At 42.9% G+C, this 27239-nt stretch overlaps 1 protein-coding gene across 2 annotated transcripts in view; it reads left to right on the plus strand.

Moving 5' to 3' along the window:
- Nucleotides 1–26728, plus strand: part of LOC140486472 (immunoglobulin superfamily member 5-like) — a 97023-nt gene extending 70295 nt beyond the window's left edge. For both annotated transcript variants that reach the window (XM_072585688.1, XM_072585689.1), the window contains exon 9: nucleotides 25010–26728. In XM_072585688.1, the coding sequence (XP_072441789.1) occupies nucleotides 25010–25120 (111 nt within the window). In that variant the 3' untranslated portion in view covers nucleotides 25121–26728. The remainder of the gene's footprint in view (nucleotides 1–25009) is intronic.
- The last annotated feature ends 511 nt before the right edge of the window (nucleotides 26729–27239 follow it).

The following is a 27239-nucleotide window of genomic DNA, read 5'->3' on the forward strand; positions in this document are numbered from 1 at the left end:
ATTCCTATTCATGTACCCATCCAGATGCCTTTTAAATGCTGTAATTGTACCAGCCTCCATCACTTCCTCTGCCAGTTTATTCCATATACGCACCACCCTCTGTGTGAAAATGTTGCCCCTTAGGTTCCCTTTAAATCTTTACCCTCTTACCTTAAAACTAGGGCCTCAAGTTTTGGATTTCCCCACCCTGGGAACATGACATTTGCTATTCACCTCATGATTTCATAAACTTCTTCAAAGTCACCCCTCAGCCTCCAACACTTCAGGTAAAAAAGTTCCTAGCCTATTCAGCCTTTCCCTATAGCTCAAATCCTCCAACCCTGGCAACATCCTTGTAAATACTTTCTGAACCCTTTCAAGTTTAACAATATCTTTCCTATAATGGGTAGAAAAGAATTGAATGCGATATTTTAAAAGTCGCCTTACCAATATCCTGTGTAGCTGCAACATGACATCCCAACTCCTATGCTCAATACACTGACCAATGAAGGCAAGCATACCAAACACCTTCTTCACCACCCTCTCTACCTGCGACTCAACTTTCAGGGAACTGTGCATCTGCACCCCAAGGTCTCTTTGTTCAGCAACATTCCCCAAGGCCCTGTCATTAAGTGTACAAGGCCTGTTTGATTTGCCTTTCCAAACTGCACTACCTCACATTTATCTAAATTAAATTCCATCACCCATTCCTCAGTCCATTGGCCCATCTGATCAAGGTCCTGTTTCAATCTGAGATAAACTTTTCATTGCCCAATGCTTATCCTTAAATCTTCCTATTCTTTTTTTCTTTGATTTATAAATTAACTAATTAATCTTGCTATAAAACAGAAAACAAACCACATATTTCATTTGCGGCTGAGGATATTATACTGGGAGAGAGTGAGGTGTGCAGATGCTTGAGATCAGAGTTGAGAGTATGTTGCTGGAAAATCACAGCAAGTTAGGCAGCATTGATGTTTCGGGCCGGAGCCCTTCATCAGGAATTTTTTTTTTGGAAGTGGGAGGACTGGAAGGAGAAGTTATTGAGGGTGAGGATCGGTTCTTCCAAACAAATAGGAGTGTCAGTGGAAGGGTATTGGTGGGGACGTTGGGAGAGGAAGAAATGGAGGGCTTGGAGACTCTGGTCATGGCGGATGGAGGTGTAGAGGGATTGGACGTCCATGGTGAAGATGAGGCATTGGGCGCCAGGGAAACTGAAGTCTTGGAGAAGGTGGAGGGCATGGGTGGTTTCCCAAACTTATGTGGGAGTTTTTGGACTGCGGGGGGGCGGGGGGAAATAGGACAGTATCGAGATAGGTGGATATGAGATCGGTGGGGCAAGAGTAGGCTGAGACGATGGGTCAGCCAGGGTAGTCAGGCTTGTGGATCTTGGTAGGAGGTAGAATCGGGTGAGGCAGGGTTCCCGAACTATGGGGTTGGAAGCTGTGGGTGGGAGATCCCCTGAAGTGATGAGGTTGTGTATGATCTGGGAGATGATGGTTTTGTGATGGGATGTGAGGTCATGGTGGAGGGGGTGGTAGGAGGAGGTGTCTTTGAGTTGGGGCCTGGCCAAACTACCACTGCATCCCCTTTATCTGCTAGTTTGATGGTGAGGTTGGAGTTGGAGTGGAGGGCTGTGCATTGTGAGGGTGAGAGGTTGGAGTGGGTGAGGTGGTTGGACAGGTTGAAACAGTTGATGTCACGCCAGCATTTTGAAATGGAGAGGTCAAGGATGTGTCCAGGTGAATAGGCTGTGTTGGAGGTGGGAGAAGGGGTCCTTGGTAGGAGGCAGGTGTCTTAGTTGTACAAGTAAGCACAGAGGTAGAGATGGCAGAAGAAACATTCAAGGTTGCAGCATATGTCAAATTCATTAATCTGGGACCATAGAGGGATAAAGGTGAGGCCTTTACTGAAAACTAAATGTTCATCCTCAGTGAGGGGGAGGTCTGGGGGAATGGTGAAGACATGGTAGGGATGGGGACTAGGACCTGGAGTGGGGCTGGAATTCGAGGTGGGTTGGGGGCTAGCACCTGGAGTGGGGCTGGAGTTTGAGGTGGGGGCAGAGACAGTGGCTTGAATGGGCGTGGTTTTGGGGTCAGTAATGATGTTTACAAAGGGAGCGGAAGTGGATGAAGGGCTTTGGCCTGAAACGTCAATTTTCCTGCTCCTCGGATGCTGCCTGACCTGCTGTGATTTTCCAGCAACACACTCTCAACAACTGGTGATATTATATCTTCAACCAAGGGAAATGTAATAATGTTTAATCAGTGGGCAAATGTCACATGGCTAAGGAGCATTTAAGTACCATATATACTCATGTATTGATTGATCTCATGTATAAGTCGACCCCTTATTTTTGGCCAAAAATCTTGTATTTTCCATATCTCATGTGTAAGTTAACCCTAGGTCTTCACAGTTACAGATTAACATTTATGAGTCAGTGTGCCTGTACATTGCACTCCGCTCCGGCTCTCTACTCTGCTGGCCATAAGACCATAAAACATAGGAGTGGAAGTAAGGCCGTTTGGCCCATTGAGTCCACTCCACCATTTAATCATGGCTGATGGGCATTTCAAATCCACTCTCCCAGCATCCCCTAATTCCTTGCGAGATCAAAAATTTATCAATCTCTGCCTTGAAGACATTCAACTTCCTGACCTCCACTGCACTCCATGGCAATGAATTCCACAGGCCCACCACTCTCTGGCTGAAGAAGTCTCTCCTCATTTTCATTCTAAATTGGCCCCCTCTAATTCTAAGGCTGTGCTCTTGGGTCCTAGTCTCCCTACCTAACGGAATCAACTTCCCAAAGTCGATCCTTTCTAAGCCATGCATTATCTTGTAAATTTCTATTAGATCTTCCCTCAACCTTCTAAACTCTAATGAATACAATTCCAGGATCCTCAACTGTTCATCGTATGTTAAGCCTACCATTCCAGGGATCATCTGTGTGAATCTCCACTGGACACGTTCTAGTGCCAGAATGTCCTTCCTGAGGTGTGCGGCCCAAAATTGGACACAGTATTCTAAATAGGGTTTAACTAGAGCTTTATAAAGTCTCAGAAGCACATCACTGCTTTTATATTCCAACCCAGTTGAGATAAATGACAACATTACATTCACTTTCTTAATCATGGACTCAACTGCAAGTTAACCTTTAGAGAATCCTGGACTAGCGCTCCCAGATCCCTTTGTACTTTGGCTTTATAAATTTTCTCACTATTTAGAAAATAGTCCATGCCTGTATTCTATTTTTCCAAAGTGCAAGACCTCACATTTGCTCAGATTGAATTTCATCAGCCATTTCCTGGACCACTCTCCTAAGCTGTCTAAATCTTTCTGCAGCCTCCCCACCTCCTCAGAACTACCTGCTTGTCCAGCTAACATCATGTCATTGCCAGAATGCCCCCAATCCCGTGATCCAGATCATTAATATATAAAATGATATATAAGCTGCGGCCCCAACACTGAATCCTGCAGAACTTTTTATCCCAACTCTCTGCCTTCTGTCAGACAACCAATCCTCAATCCATGCCAGGTGCTCACCTCGAACACCATGGACCCTCACCTTACTCAGCAGACTCTCATGATGCACCTTATCAAAGGCCTTTTGGAAGTCTAGATAGATAGCATCCACTGGGTTTCCCTGGTCTAACCTACTTGTTACCTCTTCAAAGAATTCTAACAGGTTTGTCAGGCTTGACTTCCCTTTACTAGATCCATGCTGACTTGTTCTAATCTGACCCTGTAGTTCCAAGAATTTAGAAATCTCATCCTTAATGATGATTTCTAGAATTTTACCAACAACCGAGGTTAGGCTAATTGGCTTATAATTTTCCATTTTTTGTCTTGATCCTTTCTTGAACAAGTGGGTTACAACAGCGATCTTCCAATCATCCGGGACTTTCCCTGACTCCAGTGACTTTTGAAAGATCACAACCAACATCTCTGCTATTTCCACAGTCACGTCCCTCGGAATTCTAGGATGTAGCCCATTGGGGCTAGGAGATTTATCAATTTTTAGACCTTTTAGTTTTTCCAGCACTTTCTCTTTTGTAATGGCTACCATAGTCAACTCTGCCCCTTGACTCTCCTTAATTGTTAGGATATTACTCATGTCTTCCACTGTGAGGACTGATGCAAAATGCTTATTAAGTTCTTCAGCTATTTCCTTATCTCCCATCACTAGCCTTCCTGTATCAATTTGGAATGGCCCAATTTCGACTTTTGACTTTCGTTTATGTTTTAGAGTCATAGAGATGTACAGCATGGAAACAGACCCTTCGGTCCAACCCGCCCATGTCAACCAGATATCCCAACCAAATCTGGTCCCACCCGCCAACACCCGGCCCATATCCCACCAAACCCTTCCTATTCATATACCCATCCAAATGCGTCTTAAATGTTGCAATTGTACCAGCCTCCACCACTTCCTCTGGCAGCTCATTCCATACACGTACCGCCCTTTGTGTGGAAAAAGTTGCCCCTTAGGTCTCTTTTATATCTTTCCCCTCTCACCCTAAACCTATGCCCTCTAGTTGTTATATATTGAAATAAACTTTTACTATCTTTTCTAATATTACTGGCTTGCTCACCTTCATATTTGATCTTCTCCTTCCTTATTTCTCTCTTTGTTATCCTGTGTTTTTGTAGTCTTCCCAATTCCAGTCTCTTGGCCACTTTATAGGCTCTCTCCTTTTCTTTGATACATTTCCTGGCTTCCTTTGTCAACCATGACTGTCTAATTCTCAACACCCACCTCTCCTCGGATAATCTTTTTTTTCTTTGGGATGTCCCTCCGTACTATGTCCTCAATTACACCCAGAAACTGCTGCTATTGTTGCTCTACTGTCTTCCCCCCTAGGCTCTGCTTCCAATCAATTTTTGTCAGTTCATCTCTCATGCCCCTCCAATTATCTTTATTTAACTGTAACACCATTACATCCGATTTTGCCTTCTCTCTTTCAAACTGCAGACTGACCACTACCATATTATGATTACTGCCTCTAAGTGTTCCCTTACTTTAAGGTCTTTTATAAAGTCTGGGTCACTATATAGCACTAAGTCCACGATAACTTGCTCCCTTGTGGGCTCCATCACAAGCTATTTTAAAAAGGCATCCTGTAAGCATTCCATGAATTCCCTTTCTTTGGATCCACCAGCAACATTATTCACCCAGTCCACCTGCATATTGAAGTTGGCCGTACCACTCAGTTCCGGGTCTTCCAGTCCACCAGCCTTCACGCTCCACTCCAGGTTTTCAGAATTACTGTAATGGTATGACAGTACAGGGCGACTGCCGTATCTGCGGAATCAGTTTCAGTTACCCGCGGTTTACCACCGCCCCAACATATTCCAGGGTATGCAGGTAAAAACAATGACTGCAGATGCTGGAAACCAGAGTCTAGATTAGAGAGGTGCTGGAAAAGCACAGCAGTTCAGGCAGCATCCGAGGAGCAGTAAAAGCGACGTTTCGGGCAAAAACCCTTCATCTGGAATGAAGGGCTTTTGCCCGAAACGTCGATTTTACAGGGTATGTACCAGAACCAGGGACCAGGGGGCTGCCAGGATGATAAATTTCCCATTTATCTATTTTGTGGATAAATATTCATCCTCTCAAAAACAATGTCTCGTGTATAAGCTGACCTCATAATTTTACATTTTAAACAAATCTTCAAAATTCGACCTATACATGTGTGTATACGGTAATGTTACACAGTCAACTGAAAATTGACAAGTGGTCAATGAAGAAATCATAAATTAACACATGGGTATAAATAGGTTGGGTGAATCGACTAAAACTTAACAGATGAAGTTTAATATAGATAAGTGGGTGGTTATCTATTTAGGTTGGAGAAATAGAAAGACACGTTATTATCCAAATGAAGAGAAACTGCAGAGTGCTTTTTTTGCAGCAAGATCTTGGAGCCATGCACGTATTGCACAAAACTTGTATGTTGGTACAGCAGGCAATACCAGGGCAAATGGAATTTTGACATTTATTTCCAAAGGAATAGAGTATAAAAGTAGAAAGTTGTTATTGCAGCTATACAAGGCATTAGTCAGGCCATACCTGGGAGTTCTGCGTCCAAGTTTAGCCCACTTATTTGATGACGGATGTAGTTATGTTGGAGGAAGTTCAGAGGAGGTTCACTCCATTAATTTCAGAGGTGAGGGGTTTATCTTATGAAGAGAGGTTGAGCAATCTAGGCCTTTACACTCTGAAGTTTTGAAGAATGAGAGGAGATTTAATTAAGGCATGTAAAATACTAACGGGAGTTTACAAATTAGATGTAGAAAAGATATTACGAAGACAGAAAATGCTGGAAATGCTCAGCAGGTCTAGCAGCATCAGTGAAAAGAAATCAGAGTTAACGCTTCAGGACAGGTGACCTTCCTCAGAGTTCTGGAGAAGGGTTACTCGACCTGAAATATTAACTCTGATTCCTTCAAGGTTTGTGTAAAGATTTGTTGCTCGAGTGCCAGTTGCCATAGTTGTGGGTATGTTTGCCGGGCTGGGAAGTTAATTTGATAACATTTCATCCCCGTTCTGGGTGATGTCCTCAGTGCTTTGGAGCCTCCAGTGAAGCGCTGCTGTATTGTGTCTTTTGGAATGTGTTTGGTTTTGTTCCTATCGGCATGACTATTGGTGTATGGGCTGTCATAAACCCAAGTGGTCAGAGAAGTCTAGTTGTCAATTCCGAGATTTTATTAATATAAGTTAGCGTGGCTAGTGTGTTAATGCCTTGCAGACTGAACCTAACTGTGCATGAAAGCAGAAAACCACTGGCCTTTTTAACAGGTAAAGTAAGCAAATTCAGCATAATCCATAGCTGCTCTCTTATTGGAGAAAGTGAGTGAGACGGCCAATGTTGGTTTAGCCTGAGGGTCACTGTGCCTCAGGCAAGGGGAGAGGTTGAGAAGGAGGGATCTTCATGTCCAGTTTTGGTGGTAGCGCATTTTCGTAGTGGTAGTGAGAGATCTGGTCAGGCAGTTGCGACTTGTCGGGTCACAGAATGAATCCCCCCTTCACCCCCTGTGAAACTCAGCAATGTGTGTACGCAATTCACAAATATAAAAACGTGATATTTTAAATCCAAAATGCAATTTGATAAATGCGTGCAATTAATTGGACATTACTTAATGCATAACAATTGCAGTCGAAAGGAGCAAAAGTCACCATAATGAAAGAATATTTTAAGGAATCATCTTCAAGAAACTGGCTGCTTTCCTTTTGCACTTGGTGTGCCAAAGGAGAATCACAAAGGCCTTCTCCCAGTTGTTATGCCAATCTCTCTCCCCTGTCCTTTCTCATAGGAACTCCAGCACCTTGCATCACACAGCGTTCTGTTTCCAACCATTTCCATAGTGATGATACTGTTTGGATTTTTCAAGGGATGAGAAGTGTGTTAACAGAGTGGCGGTGGGGGAGAGTGACTATGATCAATATGTGAATGAAAACAGCGTACAAAAATCCCTGATTTACGAACATCCGACTTAGAAACACTCATACTTACCAATGGAGTCCTTCACAAGGGTGTAATTTTAAAGGTCTAACATACAGACATTTCCTTTAACTCCTACTTATGGACGGCTGATTCACATTGTCCTGCCTTGTATTCCGACTTGCAGAAAAATTGATTATTTGTGAACAGAGACCAGAACAGAACTTGCAACCCTGGGATTGCTTGTATTTTGAAACAGAGGATCGAGTTCGGCTAGTTCTTTCAAAGGGTCGTTATATTGGGCCAAACGATGACGTTCTCTGTTTATTTTGTTGCCTGAAAGTGCTAACTCATTAGGGATTGCATTCCTAGCCTGACCTGTGTGTTAGGTTGCTGGTAAACCCAGCTCACCATTCCTCTCTTCCTGTGCCTGGACAGTAACTGGGTTGAGTGCGTTTTCTATTGCTTTCAGAATCCTGTTTGATTTGTCATGAAATGCTGAGAGAAAGGGCAGGACCTACTTTGCCAATTATTGCCCAGAGTGTGAGGATAAAGTTACATCCCCCGACCCATGACCCAATAGAACAGTGCAGCAAATTAGGGCCACTGAGTCAGTGCCAGTACATTTGAAGAGGGATTCAGTAAGTCCTACGAATGCCCCACACCACACCAACTCCCCACCCTGCAGATCTTTCTCCCCCGCTTCTTTCTCTGGAAGCATTTCTCTTTCAAACACTGATTTGAATCCATGCCCAAAGAAGGGGTCCATTCCAAATTCTAACCTCACTTTTGTGTAAATCCTTACCCTCCTAGTTCTTTTACCAATCAATTCATAGGAAACTAAAAATCTGAGTCAAATGGCTGTTTATCCTTCAACATTTGGCAACTATTTCTATTTATTCTATCCAAACCCTTCATAATTTAATACACATCCATCAAATCTCCTGATTTTCGACCCCTTTGAAAGTAACCTTTGCCTATCTGTAATCCCACATCACTAGAGCAGCTCTAATAAGTCTCTTGTAAACCCTCGGCAAAGCTTTCCCATTGTCTGGTTAGCAGAATTGGAAACTATAGACACACTGGTTTATGACTTTTGTTCACTTTTGTTCTCTCTGCCTGTTGAATGTTCAACTTTCAATAATGATTCATTTTACAAACATGGCTTTTTTCAGACCATGACAATCAAATCGGTCATGCATAATATACAATCAGGCCCAAAGTGAAAGTAATTATTTTCTCGGGTTCTTCTTTTGTACTACTTCGTACTTTTGGCCTGCACAGAGTAGATGTTGGGAAGATGTTTCCATTGGTAGGAGAGACTAGGACCCGAGGACACAGTCTGAGAATAGATTAGATTAGATTACTTACAGTGTGGAAACAGGCCCTTCAGCCCAACAAGTCCACACCGCCCCGCCGAAGCGCAACCCACCCATACCCCTACATCTACCCCTTACCTAACACTACAGGCAATTTAGCATGGCCAATTCACCTGACCTGCACATCTTTGGACTGTGGGAGGAAACCGGAGCACCCGGAGGAAACCCACGCAGACACGGGGAGAATGTGCAAACTCCACACAGTCAGTTGCCTGAGGCGGGAATTGAACCCAGGTCTCTGGCGCTGTGAGGCAGCAGTGCTAACCACTGTGCCACCGTGCCGTGCCGAATAAAGGGAAGGTCTTTTAGAATGGAGATAAGGAGAAACTTCTTCCGCCAGAGAGTGGCGAATCTATGGAATTCACTGCCACAGAAGGCTGTGGAGGCCAGGTCACTGTGTATATTTAAGATGGAGATAGATACTTGATTGTCAAGGGGATCAAGGGTTATGGGGAGAAAGCAAAAGAATGGGGTTGATAAACTTATCAGTGATGATTGAATAGTGGAGCAGACTCAATGGACTGAATGACCTAATTTCTGCTCCTATCTCTTATAGTCTTAATAGTGTTATACTTTTATTTTGAAGGGCTCCTCTTTCATCCTCACTCATTTATCAGTTTACGAAGTTACGTAGCAAAAGTACCTTTTGCATTTAAGTCAATACGGCATTTGGACTTGCACAGTAACAGATTAGAAGATTTCAGATACATCCTCAATTATCGATAGTCCATTAAACTTAAAACCACAACACACAAAGAAAACATCACTTTTCTCAACACCACAACATTTAATTTGGCACCAGACAACAGGCATATATTAGTAACAAAAGGTTTTTTCCAAAGTAACCAATAGAATTCTTGACACAAGAAAAGCCTTCACCATAAACATACCTTCAGATGACCTCTGAGTGAATGTGTTTCCATCCCATTGACAGAAAACTGAATCATTTAACCAAGTGGCCACTACATATCCTATGTCTTACATCTCAATTACAGTGTTAAGGTTAACATTTAGACAGTGCTGATTATAAAAATACCTACTATGTTTCTTCCCAGATAGTCAATGTTGATGTGATACAGCCATAAGATAGAGAGTCAACATTCATTTATAAAGAATTTATTGTTCCAGTGATTTCAAGTTTCCTGGTTCCTAGGCAGTTGGATAGTCCACTGTTCACCTGTTTATAACCACTGTCTTTTGCAGTCTTCCTCTCTCCATACCCCTGCACCTTTGGCCCTCCATATTGCAGCCTTATTGTTTGACCACTGCCCCCTCCACCCAAAACTTGCAGTTTCCTTTTTCGGTGCACAATCCCTGTAGCAGGCAGCCTTCCCTGGATCTAGGGATCCCTGAGACTTGGACCTCATTGGCAGCAATTCCTGAGGCCGGCTGTGTGCTCAGCAATCTCAGTGACTTGCCCTCTGCAGCCACTTGCACGCAGTTGCTACAATCACAGTGTTTAATGCTGACAGGTTCAATATTAAGGCTATCAGCAATAAATGTGGGATTTGCAGCAGCAGGTACTCACAAATCCTGTCTGTCTCCTGTTTGAGGCGACCTTGTTCAGATTAGTTGCTGAGGGAGGGAGAGGGATGATGTTATCCTGATTTAATGGGCCCTGGTAATTACACTCTGTGCAACGTCCATGTCCTGGATCCTACCTGCTATATCACCAACCTTCAAAATCTCCTTGATCATGGTACAGCTCACTCCGAAATTTGAAAACAATACTTCTGAACTTTCCAAATCTTGTCAGAATAAATACTGTGTGACTCACATGTAAATATTTTGTGAAGCATTTTCATCCTCTCCTGCTTATTAATACTGGATTACAGTTCAATAAGCATCCAGTCATCCTTGTATGCCAATTCTTCAAGTGTGAGGCTAAATCATGATTGTTCAGAGACGACATGCCTGTGAACAATTTCACAGCTAAGCTAAAACCCTGTCATCACCCATCAATTACACACTGCAAATAAATATGACAACGGTAACCTGCTACAAAATTGGTTCGGAGATAGCACCTACCCCCACCCCCCCTCTCATTTATCTCTCCACCCTACAGGCTCTCTGCCTCTATTCCTGATGAAGGGCTTTTTGCCCGAAACGTCGATTTTCCTGCTGTTTGGATGCTGCCTGACCTGCTGTTCCTTTCCAGCACCACTCTAATCCAGACTCAGGTTTCCTACATCTGCAGTCCTTGTTTTTACCTAAGAGATAGCAGATAGACAGTCATGGTGAATTTCTGACTGGAGGGAGATATGTAGTGGGGTCCCCAGGACTCAATATTAAGACCGATGCGTTTAATATACATAAATTATGTGGACTTTATTTGGGAGATCAATTTCAGAATTTGTTACTGATAACCAAAAAACAATGCAGCTAGTAGCAAGCCTATTCTTAGCAGACCGCAGGTGCACACCGGTGAAACAGACAGACACATTTAAAGTGGATAAGTGGGAACTGATGGAAGAACAAATGTACAGAGATCCTGTTCATCCTGATGACATTATGTTCAGGTAGAATGTCAGTGCAGCGTGACCAAATCACAAATCCTTGAATGTGTTGGTGATAAAGCAGTTGTGAATGTGTAGGGGATGCTTGGTTTTGTAACCGAGAATTGAATGCAAGAACAAGGGAGTCAGGCTAAATCTCTGTAAAGCTCAGGCTTCAGGTGCAGGTTCTGGGACCACATTCAGTGGATGCCGAGGCTCTGGAGATGTATTCAGGAGGTTTAACAGGTTGATATCAATGATGTTAAAAATCACACAACACCAGGTTATATCCAACTGATTTATTTGGAAGCTCTGGCTTTTGGAGCGTTGCATCTTCATCAGATGATTGTGGAAGATATGCATACATTCCACAGCCACCTGATGAAGGAGTAGCGCTCCAAAAGCTAGTGCTTCCAAATAAACCTGTTGGACTATAACCTGATGTTGTGTGATTTTTAACTTTGTACACCCAATCCAACACCGACACCTCCAAATCATAGACATTAATGATGAGTGACTTCAGATATTTAGAGAGATTGTGACAGCTTTGCTGGAGCATAGAAGCTGAGGTGGAAACCTGTCAGTGGTATTCAAATTTAGAGGGAGTTTGATAGAGCCAAAAATAATTCCTCTGGGTAGGTAGGTTACCAACTGGCAGAAAAACAAGAGGATAAATATTGGGAAACTCCTTCACACTTTCTGATAGATTGCTAGTAACTGTCAAAAGGCAATTGAATGTGCACTTGAAGAGGCCAAAACTGGAACTAAATTGGATTGCTCTTTCAAAGAGCTTGAATGAGCACTACGGGATGAATGACCATTTATTTTCTGTACAATGCTACAACCCTGTACCACCCACCACACACAGATAGTGTATCACATCATGCAATGCACTTGGGTAACAGAATCAAGATCATGAACTTTGACTGATTTTCTTTCACTACCTTTGGCTGAGGCCAAGCCGTTTGGTTTTTGAACAGTGGGGGCAGGAGGCAGCTAAACAAAGCAAGGGAATACATAAGGAGGGAATACACAACAAGGGGTAAGATCCTGAGAGATTTAGAGGAGCAGAGGGACATTAAATTCCATATCTGCAGATACTTGATGGTAGCAGGAAAGACAGACAAGGTCATTTAAGATAGCACACCAGATAGCTTTCTTTACAAGCTGAGATATAGAATACAACAGCAGTGAAGCTGGCAGGTTGGTGCAGCTGGAGTGTGCTGGGCTTAAAACCCAGGGCTTGACAGAATGGAGCTATCATCTGCTATTGGTGATCCCATTAGAACCTGCTACCTCCCACAATACAGTTGCTGAGTGAATCTGTCCCTACCTTTAGGCCTGGATTCAAATGGCACCTTCTCTAGAGGCATTTAATAATACACCTAGACAGATTGACTAAAACTATCTATAACAGCACTGAGATTATGCCAAACCTGTATTTAGCACAAGTTAAATGACAACTGGAATACTATGTGCAGTGCTGGTCAATACATTACAGGAACAATGTAATTGTATTGCAGAGGACTCATGAGAAAGTTTGTAAGACTGTTGTGCTGATTATGAGAAAAGATTACTTGGCCAGGGATTGTTTTCTTTAGAATAAGGGGTAGGCCACTTAGAACAGAGTTGAGGAGAAACTTCTTCACCCAGAGAGTGGTGGGTGTATGGAATGCTCTGCCCCAGAAGGCTGTGGAGGCCAAGTCTCTGGATACTTTCAAGAAAGAGTTGGATCGAGCTCTTAAGGATAGTGGAATCAAGGGTTATAGGGATAAGGCAGGAACTGCATACTGATTGAGGATGATCAGCCATGATCATAATGAATGATGGTGCTGGCTCAAAGGGCAGAATGGCCTACTCCTGCACCTATTGTCTATTGAATAGAAGAAGCTGATAGGAGATTTAATTGCTGTGTGTAAAATATTAATAATTTTAAAATTCTGCATCAGATCACCCCTTAGCCTTCTTTTCTATAAGGGGTGAGACTAGCATTTCAATTCTCTTTTGAGATTATGTTTGAATCTGTGCATTTCTGATATCACTTTTATAAATATTCCCTGCACACTCTCCAGTATCCCTAAATCCTTTAAATACTATGATGGCCAAGAACTGCAGGTAATGTTCTAAATGTGTGGTCAGACCAAGCTTTGATACAGAGTGAGCATAATTTCCCTACTTTTCAACTCTCTAAAAATAAAAGATTTGTTTTTTTATGGCGTTTTCTCCAACTTGGTTTTCATAATCCGTATATCTTTCTCTATCATCACCTCAGAGTGCATGATGTAATGATCAAAATTACTGGAAACTTTCCCACTTTTACTACTTCTACATTCTGATGTATTTCTCATGAACAAATTGAACTCTACTGGGCTCTTCACACATTTAGCCTTCATAAGGGTCATGCACACATTGTCAGAACTTTATTCCCCTAACCCAGATTTTTTTATTCACTCATGAGACATGAACGTCACTAGCTGGGCTTTCTGGTAAATGATCCTGATTGCTTCTGGTCGATTTATTCATAACACCCTGACTCTCCCATCCTTTTTGTAACTTCCTACTTCTCCCCCCACCCCCCATCCCCCCTTCCGAAACCACCTGTTCCGCCTCGGAACACTTCAACCCCAGGGCATCAATGTGGACTTCAACAGTTTCCTCATTTCCCCTTCCCCCACCTCACCCTAGTTCTAAACTTCCAGCTCAGTAACTGTCCCCATGACTTGTCCGGACTTGTCCTACCTGCCTATCTCCTTTTCCACCTATCCACTCCACCCTGTCCTCCTTGACCTATCACCTTCATCCCCTCCCCCACTCACCCATTGTACTCTATGCTACTTTCTCCCCACCCCCACCCTCCTCTAGCTTATCTCTCCACGCTTCAGGCTCACTGCCTTTATTCCTGATGAAGGGCTTTTGCCCGAAACGTTGATTTTGAAGCTACTTGGATGCTGTCTGAACTGCTGTGCTCTTCCAGCACCACTAATCCAGAATCCTTAACCTAATGTATAGCAGCACTTGGTATTAATGTGTAATAAATAATGTTACTAGGAAGTTGAAGCCTAACCCTTGACAGAGTTCACAGTGGGCTGGAGGAAGACAGAGATGTCACAAGGAGATTGGCAGAGGCAACGGGTTGCAAAGGGGCTTGTGGAAAATTGTGAGGCTACAAGGCAAACATTGGGAGACAGGGTCTAGGGGTAGAGGGGCTGAGGGAGATGGGAAGACTCCACAAGCACTGTGGGGAGACAGCAGGCTTATGGGAAGTGGGGGGCGGATAGGGACACAGCAAAGCTGTGAGAGAATGGCCAAGTCCGAGAGGCTGCAAAGTGGTGGAAGAAAGAGGGAGGCTGCAAAGAAATGGAACACTCACCTGAACAGATGCAAAGAAATATTTAAATCACTGAAATAATGATGTATTTGCAAAGAAAGGTGATCTCTCTAGTTCAAGGCTGCATATGTTCAGCAGCTGCTACCTGGAAAACATGTAGTGAATTTGATTGTAATGTACACTGTGCCAATTAGAAACATAAATTCCCCATAGTGTGGTAGCAGGCCATTCAGTCCATTGCATTTGCACAAATCCTCCAAAGAGTATCTCACCCAGACTCACTCCATCCCTATAACCCTGCAGTTCCCATGCCCAATCCACCTAAGCTGCACATCTATGGACTGTGGGAGGAAACTGGAGCACCCAAAGTAAACCCACGCAGACACAGGGAGAATGTGCTAACTTGACAAACAACATTGTTAAATTTAAATCTGAGATGGAAGACTGAGATGAGTAGAAGTCTTCTAGTTTTGCTTATATGTGATAGAAACACATTATCAGTGACCCCACTTCTATGGAAGGTGTGTTTAGGATCATAACTTTTTGTGGAAGTATATGTTAATTATTTTGAGAAACATTTTTGATGCTAACTTACAACTGTTATCTCGCACAATTTTAAATACTGTGGTATCTAGGAAAGTAATGCTTTCCTTGTGAGACAGATAATTATTAAGAATATTTTAGTTCTTCTAATTCTGCTTTGATGTGAGTCCAAATTCTCTCTCTGTCAACACAAATACAGAATTTAATGTTACTACATTAATGCGTCACCTAATAAAGGAGTTGTTGAGAATAAGAAAGTGTGCCAGCAACAAAATAGAACATAGAACATTCCAGCTCAGTACAGGCCCTTTGGCCCTTGATGTTGCACCGACCTGTGAAAGCAACCTGAAACCCATCTAACTACACTTCCATTCTCATCCATATGCAGATCTAATGATCATTTAAATGCCCTTAAAGTTGGCGAGTCTACTACTGTTGCAGGCAGGGCATTCCATGCACGTACTACTCTCTGAGTAAAGAAACTACCTCTGACATCTGTCACATATCTGTCACCCGTCAATTTAAAGCTATGTCCCCTCGTGTTAGCCATCACCATCTGAGGAAAAAGGATCTGACTGTCCAACCTATCTAACCTTCTGATTATCTTATCTGTCTCAATTAAGTCACCTCTCAAGCACCTTCTGTCTAATGAAAACAGCCTCAAGCCCCTCAGCCTTTCCTCGTAAGACCTTCTCTCCAGACCAGGCAACATCCTAGTAATGAGGTAAAAACAGCTTCCTCATTTCCCCTTCCCCCACCTCATCCTAGTTTCAAACTTCCAGCTCAGCACTGTCTCCTTGACTTGTCCGGACTTGTCCGACCTGCCTATCTTCTTTTCCACCTATCCACTCCACCCTCTCCTCCTTGACCTATCACCTTCATCTCCTCCCCCACTTACCCATTGTACTCTATGCTACTCTCTCCCCACCCCCACCCTCCTCTAGCTTATCTCTCCACGCTTCAGGCTCACTGCCTTTATTCCTGATGAAGGGCTTTTGCCCGAAACGTCGATTTTGCTGCTCGTTGGATGCTGCCTGAACTGCTGTGCTCTTCCAGCACCACTAATCCAACACCCTAGTAATCTCCTCTAAACCCTTTCCAAAGCTTCCACATACTTCCTATACTCCAAGTCTGGCTGCCAGAGTTTTGTACAGTTGCAGCATGACCTCATGATTCCAAAACTCAATCTCTCAAACTATAAAAGCTAACACACCTTTTAACTTCTTAACAACCCTATCATCCTGGGTGGCAACTTTCAAGGATCTATGAAACTGGACACCGAGATCTCTCTGCTCATTTATACTACCAAGAATCCTACCATTAGCCCAGTACTCTGCATTCCTGTTACTCCTTCCAAACTGAATCACCTCACACTTTTCCACATTAAACTCCACTTGCAACCTCTCAGCCCAGCTCTGCGGCTTAGCTATGTCCCTTTGTAACCTACAACATTCTTTGTCACTATCCACAACTCTACCAACCTTAGTGTCATATGCAAATTTACTAACCTATCGTTCTATGCCCTCATCCAGGTCATTTATAAAAATGACAAACACTAGTGGACATAAAACAGATCCTTGTGGTACTCCATTAGAAACTGAACTGAAGGATGAACATTTCCCATCCACCACCACTCTCTGTCTTCTTTCAGCTCGCCAATTACTGATCCAAACCGCTAAATCACCCTCAATCCCATGCTCCTATATTTTGTGCAGTGGCCTATCATGGGGAACTTTATCAAATGCTTTACTGAAATCCATATACACCAGATCAACCGCATTACCTTCAAGACCTATTTTCTCACCTTCTCAAATAACTCAGTAAGGTTTGTGAGGCATGACCAACCGTTCACAAAGCCATGTTGATTATCCTTAATCAACTTATTCATTTCTAGATGATTGTAAATCCTATCTCTTATAATCCTTTCAAACACTTTACCCACAACCGAAGTAAGGCTCACAGGTCTATAATTTCCAGGGTTGTCTCTTCTTGATCAAGGTAACAACATTTGCTGTCCTCTAGTCTGCTGGCATTATTCCTGTAGACATGGGTAATGACCTTCTCCTACTGCCCTGCAGTGTCTGTCTGGAGGGACTTTTGCTTCCCTGTGAATTGAAGACCTCTTTACTCCAGTCTACCTCCTGCATCAAGGCCTCCAGTGCTGAATTGGAGAATCTTGGAGTCTGTTCTCTGTCCTGTAGGCCTTAATCAGTGTTCTATGTGCTCAAAGTGTTTTTGACAGCCATCTTCACCCTGTACTGCCGCTCGAATGAACCTCCCCTTTCAGATGTGCAACTGACTTTAAAGTGAGCGAGTGAGCTGTAATGGTATTAGCTTGCAAGAAGTTTGACCTCATGCTGAAGCATGCAGCCATTTAACAGTATGTTTTAAGTTGTGCTATCAGTTGTTATCATTTAAATTCTGGATGTAGGTTTGCTCGCTGAGCTGGAAGATTTGTTTTCATTACAAGAACTCATTTTAGATTAGATTAGATTACTTACAGTGTGGAAACAGGCCCTTCGGCCCAACAAGTCCACACCGACCCGCCGAAGTGCAACCCACCCATACCCCTACATCTACCCTTTACCTAACACTACGGGCAATTTAGCATGGCCAATTCACCTGACCTGCACATCTTTGGACTGTGGGAGGAAACCGGAGCACCCGGAGGAAACCCACGCAGACACGGGGAGAACGTGCAAACTCCACACAGTCAGTCGCCTGAGGCGGGAATTGAACCCGGGTCTCTGGCGCTGTGAGGCAGCAGTGCTAACCACTGTGCCACCGTGCCGCCCACATTCTTTCGTTATAAGAACTATAACAAACACTACATTGGACAAACAGGCAGAAAACTAGCCACCAGGATACATGAACATCAACTAGCCACAAAAAGACATGACCCTCTCTCACCAATATCCTTACATACAGATGAGGAAGGACACTACTTTGACTGGGACAACACATCCAACCGAAGACAAGTCAAACAGAAACACGTATGAGAATTCCTAGAAGTATAACAGTCCAACTGGAACTCTATCATCAAACGCATTGACTTGGATCTCATTTACCACCCCCCCCCGCCCGAGAAAAAGAACCAGAAATGACATCACCACAGGAAATGACATCACCAACACAAGGACCTTAACACATAAATAGAAAGCGGGCCATACCACCAGTGCTTCATCTGGAGGCTCACTGATGATGGTACCTAGTATGGTGACATAGTGTCTAAAAATGAACCATCCAGCTCAGCAAGCAAACCTATATCCAGAAACTTAACCTGAGCTACAAATCTTCTTGAAACTCATTATCATTTAAATTATTAGACATCATCAAGAGGCAAACTGGATGTAGAAAGATAAATGGACTGATAACCACATTGGCTACAAAAACAGGCCAGTGGCTGGGAATTCTGTGGTAACTAACTCACCTCCAGTCCATCATCTACAAGGCACAAGTCAGGAATGTAATGCAATACGCAATACAATCCAGGAAAAAAATAGCCTGCTTGATTAGTACCTCATCCACCCACTTTCAAACTTCCACCCCTCCAAAACTGATGCCCTGCAGCAGCAGCATCATTTCCACCAACCAGAACATGCAACTCGCTCATGTTTCCTTGGATGGCATCTTCCAATTTGATTCGAAATGATGAGGGTTGCTGATGCATAAGGACACTAACCAATCAAGATTCCCTGCAAGCCACTCACCACCTCGACTAAAAAGGAAATATGCAAAGATAAAATAAGGTATGAAGGTAAACTGGCCAAAAATATAAAGGAGGGTAGTAAAGGCTTTTTTAGGTATGTGAAAAGAAGAAAAATGGTTAAGACTAAAATTGAGCCCTTGAAGGCAGAAACGGGTGAATTTATTACAAAGAAAAGGCAGAAGAGTTGAATTGGTACTTTCGATCTGTCTTCACTGGGGAAGACACGAGCAATCTCCCAGATGTAATAGTGGCTGAAGGACCTGAATTGAAGGGAATTTATAATAGGCAGGAAATGGTGTTGGAGAGACTGTTAGGTCTGAAGTCTGATAAGTGCCTGGGACCTGATGGTCTGCATCCCGGGGTACTGAAGGAGGTGGTTCTAGAAATTGTGGATGCATTGGTGATCATTTTCCAATGTTCTATAGATTCAGGGTCAGTTCCTGCAGATTGGAGGGTGGCTAATGTTGTCCTACTTTTTAAGAAAGGAGGGAGAGAGAAAACAGAGAATTATAGATCAGTTAGTCTGACCTCAGTGGTGGGAAAGATGCTGGAGTCAATTATAAAGGACAAACTTACGTCACATCTGGATAGTAGTAACAGGATAGGTCAGAATCAGCATGGATTTATGAAGGGGAAATCATGCTTGACTAATCTTCTGGAATTTTTTGAGGATGTAACTCTGAAGATGGAATTGGGAGATCCAGTGGATGTAGTATACCTGAACTTTCAGAAAGCCTTTGATAAAGTCCCACATAGGAGGTTAGTGAGCAAAATTAGGGCACATGGTATTGAGGGCAAAATACTGACATGGATTGAAAATTGGTTTGCTGTCAGGAAACAAAGAGTACTGCCTTATCCCCATAACCCTTGATTCCACTATCTTTACGAGCTCTATCCAACTCTTTCTTGAAAGTATCCAGAGACTTAGCCTCCACAGCCTTCTGGGGCAGAGCATTCCATACACCCACCACTCTCTCGGTGAAGAAGTTTCTCCTCAATTCTGTTCTAAGTGGCCTACCCCTTGTTTTTAAACTGTGTCCTCTGGTTCGGGACTCACCCATCAGTGGAAACATGCTTCCTGCCTCCAGAGTGTCTAATCCTTTAATAATCTTATACGTCTCAATCAGATCCCCTCTCAGCCTTCTAAACTCAAGTGTATACAAGCCTAGTCACTCCAATCTTTCAGCATAAGATAGTCCCGCCATTCCAGGAATTGACCTCGTGAACCTACGCTGCACTCCCTCAATAGCCAGAATGTCTTTCCTCAAATTTGGAGACCAAAACTGCGCACAATATTCCAGGTTTTGTCTCAACAGAGCCCTGTACAGCTGCAGAAGGACCTCTTTCGGAATGGCAGGCGGTGACCAGTAGTGTGCCGCGGAGATCAATGCTGGGACCGCAGCTTTTTACAATGTACATTCATGATATAGATGAAGGTATTAAAAGTAATATTAGCAAATTTGCTGATGACACAAAGCTGGGTGGCAGGGTGAAATGTGAGGAGGATTTTAGGAGAATACAGGGTGACCTGGACAGTCTAGGTGAGTGGACGGATGCATGGCAGATGCAGTTTAATGTGGATAAATGTGTGGTTATCCACTTTGGTGGCAAGAACAGGAAGACAGATTACTACCTAAATGGGTTCAAGTTAGATAAAGGGACAGTACAGCGAGATCTAGGTGTTCTTGTACACCAGTCAATGAAAGCAAGCATGCAGGTACAGCAGGCAGTGAAGAAAGCTAATGGCATGCTGGCCTTCATAACAAGAGGAATTGAGTATAGAAACAAAGAGGTCCTTCTGCAGCTGTACAGGGCTCTGTTGAGACAAAACCTGGAATATTGTGCGCAGTTTTGGTCTCCAAATTTGAGGAAAGACATTCTGGCTATTGAGGGAGTGCAGCGTAGGTTCACGAGGTCAATTCCTGGAATGGCGGGACTATCTTATGCTGAAAGATTGGAGTGACTAGGCTTGTATACACTTGAGTTTAGAAGGCTGAGAGGGGATCTGATTGAGACGTATAAGATTATTAAAGGATTGGACACTCTGGAGGCAGGAAGCATGTTTCCACTGATGGGTGAGTCCCAAACCAGAGGACACAGTTTAAAAACAAGGGGTAGGCCACTTAGAACAGAATTGAGGAGAAACTTCTTCACCGAGAGAGTGGTGGGTGTATGGAATGCTCTGCCCCAGAAGGCTGTGGAGGCTAAGTCTCTGGATACTTTCAAGAAAGAGTTGGATAGAGCTCGTAAAGATAGTGGAATCAAGGGTTATGGGGATAAGGCAGTAACAGGATACTGATTGAGGATGATCAGCCATGATCATAATGAATGGTGGAGCAGGCTCGAAGGGCAGAATGGCCTACTCCTGCACCTATTGTCTATTGACTGGGAACTATATCACTGTTGCTTCACTGCTGTAAAAACCCTGGAACTCCTTCCCAACAGCATTGTGAATGTACCTACCCCTCCTGGACTACAGTGCTAAGCATCTTCTCGAGAGCAATTTAGGACAGCAAATGTTGTTCAATCTCCATGAATAAAAAGAAAATAAATGAAATAGTGACTTCTCATTTTTCATGAAACTTGTGAATTCAAAATATCTGTATTGAGGAATATATTTTTCCAAGTAAACTTAAAAATGCTGCATCTAACAATTATTAAGGGTGTCAGTGGCCCCACTAATACAAAGTAAAATAGTATTACTAAAACATTTCTTGCAGAAGATATTCTCAGTCAGATTGACCGAAAATTGACCTGTCACAATGCATCCACAGTCATTACTTTTCTCCAATTTCAATAAGCTAATTACCCACTTAACGAGTATAAAGATTGAATGTTTGATTTAGACAATAAACATGAATAAAAATCAAGGGCCCCATGTGACAGTCCATTAACTAACTGAAGATCTGGTGCAGTTGTCCCTTTGGACTCCAAAGACTTGACCTGTACAAGAAAAGCCTTTTTACTGTTCCATCTGTTTTCATTCTACCCTGAAGCCTTCAAAACCAACTTCAAGTTTCACATAATCTGGGCACAAAACTTTGTTAATCTCTAGCTCCTATCACAGGTTCCTTTTTCTATTTTAAAACAAAAAGTTAATCTCCTCAATATAAATTTGCTTGTCAATCTCTTCCTATTGATCTCCATTTGTATTGTCTTGTGATCAAGACCAACATCCCTCATGGTCTTCATGTTGGTGCCATTGTAACTCACTGTTGGAAACATATGGTTCAAGCAACATCATTTATCCCTGCATTTCAATTGGAGCCCCTGCTGCTAAAGTCAATTGTCCATGCAAAAGCTTATGTGTGCAGTTGGTGCTTCATATTGAGCTTTAAGCCAGTACTGCTACCTGCAAATTGAGATACTGGTCTGGAGTATCACTGGCTGTGGTTGTCAAATACTGTTGTAGAGTCATGGAATCCTCACTGTGTGGAAGCAGGCCATTTGGTTCATCAAGGCAAAAGTGAGGACTGCAGATTCTGGAGATCAGAGTCCAGATTAGAGTGGTGCTGGAAAAGCACAGCAGGTCAGGCAGCATCCGAGGAGCAGGCAAAATCGATGTTTCAGGCAAAAGCCCTTCATCAGGAATGGTTCATCAAGTCTACACTGGCCCTCCGAAGAGCATCGTATTCAGACCCACCCCTCTACTCAATCCCTGTAACTTTGCGTTTCCCATGGCTAATCCACCTAGCCTACACGTTTCTGGATACTATGGGCAATTTAGCACAGCCAATCCAACTGCACACCTCTAAACTGAGGGAGGAAGCTGGAGCCCCCGGAGGAAATGCACGCAGACACAAGGAGAATGTGCAAACTTCACACAGATAGTCATCCAAGGGAGGAATCAAACCTGGGTCCTTGGCGCTGTGAGGCAGCAGTGCTGACCACTGAGCCACCGTGCCACCCTGTCCCTGAGGCTTCTTGCTCATTATCACGAAATAAACTTTTTTACTGACACACATCTTTATTCATACCTGTACAGAGTAAGTTATCAAATGCAGCTCACAACTGTCTTGTTTAAGAACTCTCTCTTCATATGTGCATTCTAGATTTTTCTCTTCTCTCTTACTAATGTCAGAGTCATGAGATCAATTAGATCACTGTGATCTGCATGAAGCTCATTCTAACTATTTTCACCATTATCACAATCTTCTCTCCACTTTAATGAAATAGTCCATGCATTTTAATAAAAAGAAATGGATTGAACGGTAGAGAAGTGGGAAATGGAACATGAAACATGTTGGTTTAATTAGTAAAGACATCATAAAAATTGGCAAAGTAAAGAGACCGAAGAAGAATATTCTAGAAGGTGGGACTAAAGGAGTTGAAAGTTCTGGAACCAAGTAAGGAATGCCAGGAGACAGGGATACACAGAAGCCTGGGGAATGGGGATTGCAGAGGTATTGAAGATTCAGCACAATTTTCTCAGAGTAACTCATTATCAGCAAGCTGTGTCCAGTCTAGTGATGCCAATCTGTTGATAAATAAAACATTTTAAATTCAAATTGTTTAAGGGCTACATTTCCAAGTACACGGTATTGACAAGGATCATCAGTTGCTTCCATCAAATTGAGAATCTGTTGGTCAAGTTGTCCATGAACATCCCAATCTATTTAAGCATCAGGCAAATATTCCCAGCTCAGAATAGCAAAAGTCAGAGAGGGAGCAAGCAACTTGACCCCTTGAGTCTAGTCCAGCGTTTAGCAAGATCAGGGTTGAACTTCGACATTGACTTCATTTGGCTAACTCCTCCCATATACCTTGGTTGCTAAAAATAACTTTTATCCCAATCTTAAATATACTTAATAATTGAACATCCACAAATCTCTTGGGTATAGAATTCTAAAGATTCGCTACTCACTGAATGAAGAAATATGTCCTTATCTCAGCCCTACATGGCTAACCCTTATGCCTAGACCCTTGAGCTTTAGGAAACAACTTCTCCATATCTGTTAAGCTCTCTAGAAATTGTACCCATTTCACTGGTATGGTCTCTCAGCCCTCTAATCCCCAGAAAATATGAGCCTATTCGACATAACTTCTGTTCACAGGTGTGACAATGCTTTGGCTTTAAGAGGTGTTTTTTGTCCTGGTTTCTTTTAAGAAAGAGATTGAGTGAGAGTTGCTGAGCTATCTGTAGTAACTTAAACAGGTTATGAGGCCTTGGGACGTTTTTAGAAACTGGAACAATAGAAGCAGCCTGTATGGGTGTAGCCAGCTTGCATAAGCCAGGATTGCTAGTTTCTTTTAGCTTTCAGGTTCAGCAGGAGCTGCTGGAGTTTTGAAGAAATATAAGCTATTTTTTTCCCCTCTCTCTCGGTTACAGCTAGGAGCAAGGGTTTCTCTTCCTATTGTGGATGTGGCATTTGAGAAAATCTGATTTCTGAATTTGTCTTTTTTGCCAAAGAGTGTGTTTATGTGATGTTACTATATTGGGACAGTTAATTAGTAATAGTTACTGTATCTATGTGTAAAGTTTTCCAATAGAGTTGTTACTTTAAGTTCTTTCATAAGGGGGGGCACAGTGGCTCAGTAGTTAGTACTACTGCCTCCCAGCACCAGGGACCCAGGTTCGATTCCAGCCTCAGGTGACTGTCTGTGTGGAGTTTGCACATTCTCCCTGTGTCTGCGTGGGTTTCCACTGGGTGCTCTGGTTTCCTCCCACAGTCTGATAATGTGCAGGTTAGGTCATGCTAAAATTGCCCATAGAGTTAGGGAATAGGTCTGATTGCGTGTCTCTTCGGAGGGTCGGTGTGGACTAGTTGGGCCGAAGAGCCTGTTTCCACATTGTAGGGAATCTAATAAAATTTAATTTTATTGTAATTTAACTATGGTGTTGAATAAATGATGTTTTGCTTTACATCGAGTAGTTTGATCAGTTGAATTGTATCTGGAAAACAGCACATTACATTTGTCTTTAAAATAAGAAAAGTTAGAGTCCAGGTTACCTTTGAAGGAGACTGGTCTGGTCCATATCACAGGGCATGCCTTTCATTGCAGGAGTAAATTCTGTGAACCTTCAGTGCACCTCGTTCTGAGGCTTGTACTTGGGAAAATTAGCCTTTGAGTGTAATCAATCTGTATGAAGCTTAGTTTGGATTTACCTGTCTTTTCTCTGCCTTGAACAGGTGCCAATGGTTTCAGCCAATAGTTTTGGAAGCCAGGAGCAAATAGTAAATCAATACATAATCAACTTTCCTGCATACCCACAGAAAACGAGGCATGTGACTGCTGTTTGACCAGATTGACTGTGCCTTCGAGGATTTTGTATGCTTTATGGCTCTATCTACTTTTTGTACACGCTACTTTCTTGCATTAGAAATCATGGCTACTGGCAAGCATTTTGAATGTGAAGAATTTTTGACAGCAAGAGTCGTTCATTAATGGGAAAAAAGATTGATTGTTGGAAGGTGGTTGAGTTGCAAGCATTGTGCGATTGATCAAAGCTATGTGGACTGAGGCAATTTGATACAAATGAAATTAAACTCAGGGCTGGGGATTTCTATTCCCTCCCACAAGGCATTTTTTCCAAATGAAGGGAAAGCTGTTTCTTATTACTCGGTGCTCTTTGGAGTATGATTTATTTATATTGCCCTTGAGTCACGATGCATCAGTGCCATTAAAAGGGATTGTGATCAGTTTTTGCACCTCCACTCCCTCAGCCCTCTCTCTGTTAGCATGGAGCCCATTGAACACCAGGTCAAGGGTGAACTAACCCTAATTTCCGGCAAACCCTGAGTGGTCAAAGTCATCTTATTCTGCTTGGCGAAAAAGTTCGCAATCTTGTTTTTGCTTCTAACCTGTGAGCCCCTGCACCCAACAGCCACACCTCTGTATGACCAACTGTTGAGTTTCAAACCTCTGTGCTACAATCATGTTGGTCACTACTTCAACTGATGTGGAAGAGCCGGTATTGGACAGGGGTGGACAAAGTTAAAAATCACACAACACCAGGTTACAGTCCAACAGGTTTATTTGGAAGCACTAGCTTCTCTTTGGAAACTATTTGGAAGCACCGCTCCTTCCTGGTCGTGATCCTGCTCCACAGTTACCTGATGAAGGAGCAGCACTCCGAAAGTCAGTGCTTTCAAATTAACTTGTTGGACTAAAATGTGGTGTTGTGTGCATTTTTAACTATTTAAATCGATAGCCAACCCTGCCTGCCTGCCTTTAGCCCACAGGGCTATAATCTGGGTCAGTGGAACATTACCCTTTCTAGATCACTCTCATTCCATTAAATCCACATTCACAAAGAGAGAAGGAACTTGCATTTACATAGCGCCTTTCACAATTCAGGGCATCCCAGAGTATTTTCAAAGCAGTGTTTCTGTTGCAATGTAGGAAACACAACAGCCAATTTGCACATAGCAAGCTGCCACAGACAGCAATGTAATAATGACCAATAATGTTGATTGAGAGTTAAATATCTATGTCCCCCCGAAGCCGTAGGTGATACGTTCCAAGACCTACCATGGATGCCTGAAACTGCAGATAATGGTGAACTCTATCATTCAAATGGGAAGCTTACCTCCCTGGCAACCTCCAGATTTATTTCTGGAATGTTCCATGTAATATTTTGAAACCGCCGTAAATCATAGACAACTGAAACCACGGAAACCGAATCTGCAGATATGGAGGTGCTACATTACTAGCCAGGACACTGAGGAGAACTCCTCTGCTCTTAAAGACAAACTGTCAGCTCCATCAAATCACGCTGTCTCTCTAGACAGTGAGGAACATTTATCCCAATGGTTTCACCTCTTGCTGATGGCCTGTCCTTCAGACAGTTTGCCCGTGTAAGGCTGTTTTTTATTCTTGCTGCTGCATCCATATTTCCTCCTGAATGATTGCATGGTTAATAAACAATTTTTATACCATTGCCAAATGCTGTTGACTGTTAATTCACGGATGTTATTTGACTGAACATGAGTTTGATTAATTAACTGATTTGTTGTATGTTATTAAAATTGCTTTAATAAGCTAATACATGATTTTGCAGTTGGACAGTCCGAATTTGCACTGAGTTGTCTATGAAATGCAATGCCATTTAGAACAGATGACCGATACTTCTGAGCCTTTACCCGAAATTATTTTAGCTTGGCACACATTCTCTCTCATCCATGCCTGACAACTCCAGTGATCTCCTGCTGGCCTCTCATCTTTACCCATCTATAAATGTCAGCTCCTTCAAAGTTCTGCTGCTCATCTCCTATCCTGCACTAAGTTCCCCGTCACTCGGAACAGCTCTCCTTGCATGTCCTTATTGGGTCCCCAAAAACAACACATCAAAAGTGATCACCCTTGTGTTTCAATTCCGATCTCTTTCTTCCAGTCCTCCAAACCCCCACACCAGTTATG

The sequence above is a fragment of the Chiloscyllium punctatum genome, chromosome 15 (assembly GCF_047496795.1).
Source record: "Chiloscyllium punctatum isolate Juve2018m chromosome 15, sChiPun1.3, whole genome shotgun sequence".
NCBI classification, from domain to species: domain Eukaryota; kingdom Metazoa; phylum Chordata; class Chondrichthyes; order Orectolobiformes; family Hemiscylliidae; genus Chiloscyllium; species Chiloscyllium punctatum.